The sequence below is a fragment of the Maylandia zebra genome, linkage group LG9 (genome assembly GCF_041146795.1).
Source record: "Maylandia zebra isolate NMK-2024a linkage group LG9, Mzebra_GT3a, whole genome shotgun sequence".
Taxonomy (NCBI): domain Eukaryota; kingdom Metazoa; phylum Chordata; class Actinopteri; order Cichliformes; family Cichlidae; genus Maylandia; species Maylandia zebra.
The window spans coordinates 26,965,925-26,977,682 of NC_135175.1; the positions used below are offsets into that span (position 1 = coordinate 26,965,925).

At 37.1% G+C, this 11,758-nt stretch overlaps 1 protein-coding gene across 2 annotated transcripts; it reads left to right on the forward strand.

Moving 5' to 3' along the window:
* Positions 1-286: 286 nt before the first annotated feature.
* On the forward strand, positions 287-11,657 carry rdh12l (retinol dehydrogenase 12, like). Of its 2 annotated transcripts, XM_076888268.1 has the most exons (9): positions 328-428; positions 1,355-1,454; positions 1,924-2,048; positions 2,323-2,438; positions 5,693-5,851; positions 5,959-6,063; positions 7,788-7,997; positions 8,121-8,313; positions 11,092-11,657. In XM_076888268.1, exons 3-9 carry the CDS (start codon positions 2,035-2,037, stop codon positions 11,192-11,194), a joined length of 900 nt encoding a protein of 299 aa, XP_076744383.1. In that variant the 5' UTR covers positions 328-428; positions 1,355-1,454; positions 1,924-2,034; the 3' UTR covers positions 11,195-11,657. The 2 variants fall into 2 exon arrangements, with proteins under 2 accessions (XP_004551959.3, XP_076744383.1); XM_004551902.4 differs by lacking the exon at positions 1,355-1,454 and having other exon boundaries at positions 287-428.
* The last annotated feature ends 101 nt before the right edge of the window (positions 11,658-11,758 follow it).

Consider the following 11,758-nt stretch of genomic DNA (forward strand, 5'->3'; position numbering starts at 1 on the left):
CTACAGTCACAGATTGCGGTGTTTAACAGTCTCAGATTTTTTTTTTCCTTGTTTTGGGGGGAGATTTCTCCAAAACGTGATGATCAATTACTGACGGTTTGGTATAATAAGTAACTTTGTTTGGAATCGTGCAGGGTTTGCCTGCGTCGTTGTTTCACAGAAAAATATCGAGATGTGGCGATAGCAAAGTGGGCCAGCAGGTGTCACTGTTGAGATGGAGTTCAGTGTTTCACGAAGCCTTGCTTTGCCCATCACTAGGGATGGGAAACAGGTGGGAACACAGATGTCAACAATCAAGAGAGACAAGACAGGACAAGAAGTTGAATCACAGACAGATAAAAAAAACTACAGACAAGGCATGAGAAGACAGAGGAAGCATGAAAACTAAAACGAGGGACAGAATACAAAACAGCCTTAACTGAGAACAGGTCAGTAAAAATAAGAAGACCTCAAGCTAGAAACACAAAACACAGAGAGAAAACTAATGAGAACCAGAACTACAGGCTAATCACTGAGGAATTACAACTAACTTGACACAAAGGGATATGAGACAAGAGACAAAAATGGCACTAGACCAGTCATGGAAATTCAAGGGATACAAGGATCAGAAATAAACTAAAACCCCAGATCTAGATGTGAAACAAACCCTTTGAATATCAATATACAGAAGAAATCCTGAAAATTAACAAAACTGAAAACACTGCATGCTAAACAGAGGGATCCTAACATCAACAAACTGGGATTAATTGATTTCATCTCAGGTTCCGTGTCAGTGTTTTGGTGGGTTAAACAGCCTTACATACTTTAACATGATAAACTAATTATTTTTTTCCACAAGAGCTTGGTCTATACATTTAATTTTTAAGCAACATAAGGAACACTACACTGTTTTGGGGTTTGTTTGTTTTGTTTTGTTTTTAGTTAGTGTTATCATTTTATTGCCATTATTGAGGCACTGCAGGCCCATAGAAGTACAAGGCACTGTAGTTGATGTGTTTTCTTTTTTTACGTTTGCACTCTTATGTCTTCCACTTGTTCAGTTTCCTCAACTTTTTTGAGGAAACACTGAACAGCATGCCGAAATCTGCCAGATTATCTGCTAAAAACTCTTTGGGAATAACCATTTGTGGCTAATAATAATATTAATATTTTATACCAGTGGAACTGTCTCTCATGGCATTTTTTGTTTTGTTTTGTTTTTTTGTTTTTTTTGGCAAATTCAAACACAAATTATGTGTTCAAGCTACAGGCCGCTATTAACAAAGTGCTTAAAGATGCAACTAAAAACGGTTTCTTTGCTAAACTGATGTCATGTGTGGACACAACACCCTTGAGTTAGGTGCCTGATTCATAGGTCTGTGTCAAGTTGTTCAACCAATCAGGACTGGACTGAAAACAAGTGACAAAAAACTTCGAGTGTCTGGCTACGTCGAAGCAAACTGTATATAAATGAGGTAGGCTAAATGCTTTTTCATATATTATTCAGAAAATAACCTATGAAAGCCTATGTAGAGAAGTAAAATATAAAGCTATAAAAGACTGCTGTTATCGTTATTGTTGTTGTTGTTGTTGTTATTATTAGTGGTAGTACGCCTTTGTCACCAAGATTGCGCAAGAACTGACCGAATATCGCAGCACTAGGAGGAGTGAATAAACTGAGATCTTTTTAGAGCCTCGAGAAAAGAATAAAAGAAAAACCTGTTTCAATTTCCTTCCTCGGACCTGCCCACCCGTGCCTGCAGCCCACCTTCACGAATCGAGCACACCTATTAGGGGATGAGACTCAAACTTCCACGTTAACCAATCAGCTTTCTCGTTCACCGACGGCCTAGCAGTTGATTGGTTGAAAATCCAGCTTGTCAAGTCTGACTGCACTTGGACATTTCCGCCTTGTTATGTTTTTTTTTTTTTTTTTAACTACAGGGGCTTCCTATGAACATTGTGGGCTTCGTGTGGAGGTGAATCAGTGATCAGTAACTAATTTCGGGTTTTGATGAGGTACTTGAGTCTCGGTGACTTCTGAAATCCAGAGACATGTCGTCTTTAAGGTAAGCAGACTTTACATAAACCTCAAAATCCCTCAGTCTGAAAGTTTTTGAGTTTGTGTTAAGGCTGCATGATCGATAAATAAATAAAATTACGTCGGGTTATTTATTAATACGTTACGTTAGACTAGATTGTTGTTGATAATATTTTCTTTGCTGCGGGTTGTTGGAAGTTGAAAGAGTTTTCTGTTAAGTTACAGTTGTGTAATTGCGTGTTTTGCCATATCACTCCTGTGTTGCTGATTGTGACATTAAGTCTGCTTTCTCAACATCCCAGAAATGTCTTCCGGCGCAGCTGGTCTTGTGATGAAAAGCTGGAGGGAAAAGTTGTTGTCATCACTGGAGCAAACACTGGCATCGGCAAAGAAACTGCCATTGATCTGGCAAAGAGAGGTTCGTCTGACTGAAATCATGAAATTTTAAACCTTTCTTAACTCTCAACTGTTTTTTTTAAAGTGGGGATTATTTGTGTTACGTATCAGGATATGGAATTAGGAGGAAAAGGGAAATATTAGCAGGAAATGTTGACTTTTAGATGCACAGATAAAAGACTACAATGAAGTAAACCTTGGAGGAAACTCGTTCAAACCCCACATAGAAAGGCCTCACCTGACCAGCAGGTTCAAGGTCAGGACCTTCTTGCTGTGAGGCCACATTTGGATCCATTGCACACTCTGCTGCCTCTAAATTGGTTGCAGGTGCGGACGTGAATTTGGTTAATTCATGGATGGATGTTTCTGGCCATCCGTTGAGTATAAATCCATCCAGGGCATGGCGTGCCTCTCACCCTGTTCCCCCATAACCCTGAAGTGGATCAGCAATGGGGATCATAGTTACACACAAGATTTTGATAGTCCTAAAAGTTGGGAAATAATTTTTTTTACTGCTGACAGTGTGTGCTTGTGTTAGATGCCTGTCTAGGGTTTACCCCGCCCTATGTCAGTTTGGACAGTCTCAATAGCAGTTGCCTCTGCCACCATGAGTCCTCCCTAGTTATTGCTAAGCTCCAATAGAACCGCGCCGTGCCATCAAGAAAATGATTACGATAAAAACTGTTTATTTAAACACAGATCTGCCAGTATTGATTCTCCTGTAGATAAATTATAAGGAAGGCTAACACAAGTTCTATTGTTCTGTGTAAATTCTGAGCATGACTCAGGCGTGGCAATCCTCCACTCCCATGATGTAGTTATCATTGTCGTGCAACATGTGGCTGTCAGGAAAAGTAGCTGAGTAATGGAACAATTTGGAACCAGTTCCTGATTTAGCTCTTTAGGCACAGTTCTTGTTTGGTATAGTAAAATTTTTCTTTAGTTTTAAAGTAAAATACAAGGACAAAATGAACTCAGACACAGAGCATGAAGCAATGTGTTAGTGTGTCTTAATTAGAAGAAAAAATGAATAGTAGTGGACAATTATTCAACAATAAGAAGCTGAATTTTTGCACCTACCTTAGTGGGTCTTCTTACAGTCATTTTATTAAATTGTCTTGTTTTGTCAGAACAAAAATATTAGTTACACACAGCCATTCACTCTTATAATGAAAAGGCTGTTTTCAGTGGTCACTTTAGTAGTTACACCTGTTCAAGTGCTTTTTCAAGCAAATATCTAATGAGCCAGTAACATGGCAGACAGCAGTATTAATGTTAATTAATATTTTAAAAAAAGTATTTTTGTATGTGGACATGGCTGAAAAGGCCAACTTTGGTATGTGGTGTAACAGGAGAATTACACAATTAAGGTTCTGCCCAGAAATTAGCAATTGTGTGCTTTTCATTTCGACAGCAGTGTCTGAATAATGTTTAATCTGGGAAGGGTTAAAACGCCATTTCCAAACAATACGAAGTCCCTTATTTTATACTGAGAAAGATTATTAAAAAATATTCAGGACAGTTGCCAATTTTCTCAGGAGTGGATGTCCCAGAAAATTAGCGCCAAGGTTCAGTTCAGTTCTTTTTTTTTTTATTTCAAACATATACATTCACCAACGTTTCATAAAATCATTCCATACAGTTGTTTGAAAAGGAGTAGGCAGAAGTATATACTTATTTTGCCCTACCCCCTCAGGTTTACATCCTCATCATCTAAATTTGAACAACAAAAACGTATACAATGCCTTCAACTTAGAACATAACATCTCAAAAAAATATTTTCACATGTTCAACTAAAACTATATTTAGATTTGCTAATTTGCAGAAGAAAATAAACATGAGTTTGACTGCTGTCTTGGGTTAATTGCATTTTCTTGATTCTTATACTTATTTAATATTTCTTTTTTGAGTTGTATTTTAAACTGGTTTATATCACTAGTGACCTTTATTTCTTCTTTTAACTCGTTCCAGATTTTAACTCCCGCTATTGAAATAGACATCCTTTTCAATGTTGTTCTTACTCTTTGTAATTTTAAATTCCACTTCCCTCTAAAATTATACCTCCCTTCTCTTTCTAAGAACCATTTACTTATTTCGATTGGGAGCATCCCTTTCCTTACCTTATATATTATTTGCACTGTTTTAAACTTCACCAGATCCTGGAATTTTATAGCTTGCATCCTAATAAAGAGTGCATTTGTGTGAGCCCTATACCCCTCCTGATTTATTAGTCTAATGGCCCTTTTCTGCATTATGATTATAGTCTGAATATTACTTGTATATGGCGACCGTGGCTCAGGGGGTTGGGAAGCGCATCTGTAACCGGAAGGTCGCCGGTTCGATCCCCGGGCTCTCTGTCCTGGTCGTTGTGTCCTTGGGCAAGACACTTTACCCTACCGCCTACTGGCGCTATATAAGTCCAATCCATTATTATCATTATTATTATTATTATATGTATTTCCCCAAACCTCTACACAATAACTCATGTATGGTAATAGTAAAGCACAATATAACATATACAATGTTTTCCTATCCAGAAACTGTTTTACTTTCCCCAAGACAGCAATGCCCCGTGCTAACTTTCCCCTCACATAAGTGATGTGTGATTTCCAACAGGCCTTTTGATCAGTGATCACACCAAGAAATCTTATGGCATTAACCCTTTCTAGATATATATTATCGACACAAATTTCAATGTTAATGTTTTTCTTATAGTTTCCGAATAACATAAATTTTGTTTTATTTAAATTTAAGGACAATTTGTTTCTATCAAACCACTTGTTTAATATCTTCAACTCCTGTGTGATCACCTCCGGTCATGCAAGGTCATGCAAAGCTCAGAGAAATTGCAAAAAACCCAAGAGCTACATCTCCAACTCTGTGTTTCTTTGCTAGACATGCTGTGGTGCTGCTTGTTTGTCGGTCTTTCTGCCTGTTACTTTAAAAAAAAAAAATCTTGCTTTTGCAGTTCACTATATGTACTACAAAAGCATACGTGACTATATGTGCCTTTGGGTATCTCAGACAGATTAGTTTCAGTTTTTTTTGTGTGTTTGTCTTTTCCGAGAAATGTGGTTGTTTCTGATATCTTAAGTGATTATTGGTCTTTCTTACTGTCCCCATTAAAAGCTTCGCAAGTTATGAAAAATGTAATGTGCACATTTTGTCATGAGAGAGCACTCTCCACCCACTGAACTACACCTTGCTTTTATGTATTTTCGCCATGCATTCAGTGCATGTGCTGTTTTAACTCCCGTCTTTTATTTTTCTTTGTAGGGGCAGAAAAGGTGATCATAGCATGCAGGGACATGGAGAAAGCAAACGCAGCCGTGAAAGACATCATCGAAAGCTCAGGCAATGAACATGTCGTTTGCATGAAACTTGATTTGTCAGACAGCAAGTCTATACGAGAATTTGCTGAAGCCATCAACAAAGGTAAAATGATTCTCTGGCTAAAGAAACATCCATGTGAACACACATGAAAAGTTGCATATTTTTAAACCCCCCCCCCCTTTATTTTTTTCTTTTACTTTTTTCTACAGACGAGCCAAAGCTGAACATCCTCATCAACAATGCAGGTGTGATGGTCTGTCCCTTTGGGAAAACAGCTGATGGTTTTGAGATGCAGATCGGTGTCAATCACCTGGGTAAATAAAATCAGGCCTCAGTCACACCTGGCCTGACTTATACATTAGTACCGACTAATCCTTCTCCAGACTTTTTGATTTGGGGGGAGAGATTTGACAAATGAAGTTGTACCCAAAACAATTAGCACGTCCCAGGACATTTCCAAGATTTCTTTAAATGGGGTGAAAGAAATCAGAAAATAATATCTCAGGTAAAACTCAAACGGAAGCACACAAAACTGGTTGAAAATTCTTTAAAAGGTTTTTAATAGAGTTAATAAATTACAGTCTGCTTATGACAGGAAATATTTAATTTTACTCAGTGGTACAAGTAAATAACAGTGCCTCACATCCTAAATGACTCGAGGAGTGGTAGGCAGTGGCTTCAAACCACTCTGACCCACAGTGCTATGCAAAAGTCTTAACCCACACCTTCCACTTCCACTCCCTTCTATATATTCTTCTCCCAAGGAAGCAGACTTTTGTATTTTTATTATTATTATTTTGGACCTATAAATCATTCAAATATAAAAACTGACTCAACTTAACAAAGAGCCACTTTCAAATAGTATCTTTTGCCACTTTTATTTTGCAAACAGTCTGTCACAGTAACACATAATTTCTTCCCATTTGTTAGCTCTATCTGCAACAAAATGCCAAAGATGACACAATTTGACAGGCATAAAATTATATTTGTGTACCAACAAGGTGATTCCCAAACATTTAAAAGTCAAAAACTTACTATGAGCATTGGCCCAAGACGTTTTTTTTTTTTTAATGGTATCGTATGAACTTGAGTGCAATTTCCATCCGTGGCTGCATTAACATGTCAACACAATTTTGAGGGTTGCATTCAAATTTCAGGTTGGAGTAGTCCCACCCCTTTTGACTTGCCCCTCCCATCAGCTGTCAAATCCTTCAAAAGGTCACAAATGCATAGAATTTTTCAATACTCATTTCGTGATGTTGAAGTTGGATCTGACGCTTAAGCCTAAATGCAACACTTCTTTCATAATCAGCATTTTTATGACTTTACTGCAGAACAGTAAAGTTTAAGCACATGCTTTAGATATGACAGACAGACATGAAGTAAAAGGTCAACTTCCTGCGACAGTATGTCCTGATTCCAGCTTTTGGAATCAACTGATTCCGGAACCACTGATCATCAGTTGAAATGTTGTTTCCAACATGAATTTGTGTTAACTGACCATTAACATAATGCAACACTGGACAAACATGAGATGTCTCACCAAAATTTTACACATCACAGGTGTCCTCGTGGTTATTATAGAAATGTAGTTTTTAAAAAAGGGTTTTGCCCTTTTAATTATATTTAGGAAAATAACTTCACACATCATAAGTCTGATAAACATGCCCCACCAAAAGAAACAGACTCAAAACTTTTAACTGACATCTCGCACTTTTTAATTTGATGTTTTTGTGCAGAATTAGTGCAGCAGGATAGCATTCCTCTTGAAATAACAGGAGCCCCTTGTGTTGTTTGTTATTTAGTTTAACGTAATTAAATCATAAGCTGTGGGTGGTCTTTGTAACACATTCTGTCTTATGGTATTTATTTGATGTAGTACATTTATTGTGAAAGTCTTTACCAAGTTAAGGTAAGTATTTTGGTAAGTACAGTATTTCGTAATTAGTGAAGTGTCACTATTTCCAAATACCTTACCCTCACTCTGTTTTCTGAAACTGAAAATTGGATTTTTAAGTCATATTTCCTCCTCCTCCAGGTCACTTCCTGTTGACATATTTGTTGCTTGACCTGATTAAAAAGTCGGCACCAGCTAGGATTATCAATGTATCTTCCATGGCTCACTCCTGGGGCTCCATAAATCTAGAGGACCTCAACAGTGAGAAGCATTACAACAAGAATAAAGCCTATGCTCAAAGCAAGCTAGCCAACGTCCTCTTCACCCGATCACTGGCTAAACGATTAGAAGGTAAATAATGCACCTTACACGCTGTCATTTCTTTCTTTTAATTTGCCAGTTTTCTGTTCAAATCAAATGCATGACTAGTAGCTTTACTGTTGGTGATTTCATTCACTTTTTCCTTACTTTTAGGCACAGGAGTGACGACCTACTCTCTCCATCCTGGAGTTGTTCAGACTGAGTTATGGCGTCATCTGAACGGTGTCCAGCAATTCTTCATGAAGATGGTCAGTCCTTTTACCAAAAACTCTGTCCAGGGAGCGCAGACAACAATTTACTGTGCTGTTGACCCATCATTAGAGAAGGAGAGTGGCGGATACTACAGGTACACTTTTTGCTGTAACACACAGAAATTATATTGCAGCTTGTTACACATAATCTAGTAGCATATTAATACAGTGGCTTTCAACACTTAGTAGTTTTAGACCAATGAAAGGTAAACATGATGTTTAACTCATCAGCTCAGAGTAAAGAGTACTTTCTCAGATTTTGCAATCTGGAAACTAAATCAGATGAACAGTAAAGATATTTGCCATGAAGCAGTTATTTAAAGGTGTGAAATATGAAGAGAGATAAATGTCCAGTTAAAGTCAGAGTTTTCTGTGTCCCAAAAGTGTCTCTCTTTTAACCTGGACAAATCACTGTGATGACTTAAGCTGAAAACATGTTCAAGGTTTTAGTGAAAAATGTAATGCATTTAATACCATGTTTTAAATGCAATATAGATTCCCTGGTAGGTGAATACATGTCATATGTGGAACTTAGACGTGAATTACTAACATCACAAATGAAGCTAAGCTGCAACGTTACAGCAGTGTAAACTGTGCACATATTGTCACCTGAATGTGCTTCAATTCATTTGGCAATGCAGAAAACGTATGCATGTTTGTATACTTGATTCAAATCTGCTGCAAAGTCTCATTTTACACTCCTGGCAAAGCAGCTCCTAGAACACAGAATAGAATAGGATTTCCTCATTGTTACAGTAACATTTACAACAAAATTAAGTGCAATCTCAAGAGTGTAAAGATCATTAACAGCAGTCTATAAACTGTAAACTATAAACTGTAAAAAAAAAAAAAAAAAACTATGTAAGATAAATAATACAAAAGCAACCTGTCTCTATTCTCTCAAATTGCACAACCCCTAATTACACCGATCACATTCAAGTGGACATTGTAGCATTTTAATGCTTTTTATAGCTCTGAGAAAAAAACTGCTATTCAGTCCTTCTGTCCTTTCTCTAACTGCACTGTCTGGCAGATGGTAAGAGTTCAGCAAGTAGGTGACCAGGGTGAGATGTATCCATTATGAAATTTTTAGAATGAGAATCACTTTTATTGCCAAGTTTGTACACAGTGTCATGGTGCAAAAAATATTGTTAAGGTTCAACTATTAAGGAAGGAGAGTACAAACAACCATGGTCCAGAAGAGCTTGGTCAAACAATTGATTTTAATGAAATACACGCGTGGGAAGATCACTCCGTACGCAGACAGCAATTGATCTTCGACTAATCAAAGCATAAGCAGATATTTTATACCATCAGGGTTTGAATTTAATGACGCCCCCTCATGCGTCATCAGATACAATATATGCATACGTCAATTCAAAACCACAATGACTTTTAACACAGTTTGAAAAGAACATTGTCTCCGTCTTCATGGCAGATGTTTCCTGTCAACCTTTTGACTGCCGCTTCTCCAAACCCGCAGTTACAAGCAAACATGCTTAACCTCTCACCTATCAATGATTCTCTCTCTCTCTCTCTGTCTCTGTGTGTGCGTGCGTGCGTGCGTGCGTGCGTGCGTGCGTGCGTGCGTGTGTGTGTGTGTGTGTGTGTGTGTGTGTGTGTGTGTGCGTGCGTGCCTTACATGCTCTCTCATCTCACCCGTTGCACTTCTGACCTTTTACCAGAACAGAGGCTCATCCTTATGTGTAATAACCTAACTAAAACTATATGTACTATGTTGAATAAATGTTATAATCAAGAACCTCTACTAAAAGCTTAATAAAAGAATATAAAAGTATAACAGACAATTTGAATAACCTAGTTATTCACATAGCCTCGTCCAAACAGCTCCTCAGAATAACCTGCACTTAGACTCTGCTTTCGGTTTCACTTCTGCAAAAGGCACACTCTGCAAACCTGCAATTTCCTGTCAACTTAGTCTTTCTGAAACACACACACTGTTTAAAAATCTGAATGCAATATCAATGCTGTAGATAATATTATTAATGCAATGGTAATGATGATGATTATTAACAATAGCAGTAAAATTTCCCTGATCTCCACAATATATATAATATATACAACTTTATATAAATATTACAAATAAGTACACAGAAAAGGAGTGTATACAAACTACCTACAGATATAAATATTATAATGTATTAGATATTATAACTATAATGTTTAATATTTAAAGGAGAGCACACATTTGTTAAGATTAAAATGTCCATTCTGCCACACTAGATCTCAAGTTCAGCAGTTTTTTGTGGCAATTTAGATTGATCATTTAACCTGTCCCCACCAACTGCATGTCTTTGGACTGTGGGAGGAAGCTGGAGTACCCAGAGAGAACCCACGCAAACATGGGGACAACATGCAAACTCCAGACAGAAAGACCCCGGCCTGATGGTGGAATTGAACTTAGGACCTTCTTGCTGTGCGGCAACAGTGCTAACCCACAATTTGCAGGCAAAATATATGAAATAACAGCTTCTCTCCATTAAAGAAAGTCGGAAGCAAAATGAATTATTCAAATGCAACGCAGAACAGAAAGTATTTAAAAACTGCAGGATTGTATTTTTTGATTTTGTTAAATAAATAAAAAAGTGTAGATTATTCTACATTATTTGGTTACAACTGAATATTAAATTCCTAAAACATTTTTAATGGCAAACTTTTGATTCATTGGATGTTCTTCATGCTTGCTAGTGTACAAATTTAGAAAAAGAAGCCACTGTTAATGTTGATTTATAGTCTTTAAGCAACAGTGGCTGACAAGCAGAGTGTTATTTGCTCAGTAGATGTTAACAAACATAAAATGTTCGTGTTACACAAGTGAACAAAGTGCTCACGTGATACATCCTTGCTTACAGTGACTGTGCTCCTGCTAACTGTTCTGCGGCTGCCAAAGATGACAACGTGGCGGAGAAGCTGTGGGAGCTGAGCTGTAGTTTGCTCTCTTTAACGTGGGACTGAGACATTCAGAACTGAAAATAAAATCCTGGCAGTGTATTCTGTTTCTTTATTACCTGATGATTTCATTATAATGTAGGCCACGACAATCTTTAAACACTTCATTTTTATCTCAACAACACAGCTGTAAAACTTTATTCTGCACGCTGCACAGTTCTGACGTTTTATTTGTTCCTTGGAAAGAATTTATTATGGTCACATTTGCCTTTCACTCACACAGTGAAACTGGTAACTACACTGTAATTCTGTGAATAGCAAGTGTAAGATCAGTGGAAAGCTTATAATACTGATTTATAAAAAATTAAAAGAAGCTTAAATATTTGGTTTATCAATGTTTAATACAAGGTTTGTAATTAATTGGATAATATCTGCATGATAATTCATAATAGACTGCAGTCTTGTCTACATTGTTTACAGAAACTTTTCTTTTTACTTTCTGACATTAAACAGACTTATGGAGAGCGTTCATTTGTTTCTGTCTGCTTTCAAAAAATGTTTAGGTTAATTGTGTTATCGCTAGTATTATATTAGTCAACTGGATCAATATCACCTAAATTTTTACGGCCT

Bases quoted from the DNA above. Each gene is read 5' to 3' on its own strand.
- rdh12l (XM_004551902.4), top strand. The intron at 7,998-8,120 runs GTAAATAATGCA...CCTTACTTTTAG, and splicing joins ACTGGCTAAACGATTAGAAG to GCACAGGAGTGACGACCTAC. The intron at 8,314-11,091 runs GTACACTTTTTG...CCTTGCTTACAG, and splicing joins GAGAGTGGCGGATACTACAG to TGACTGTGCTCCTGCTAACT.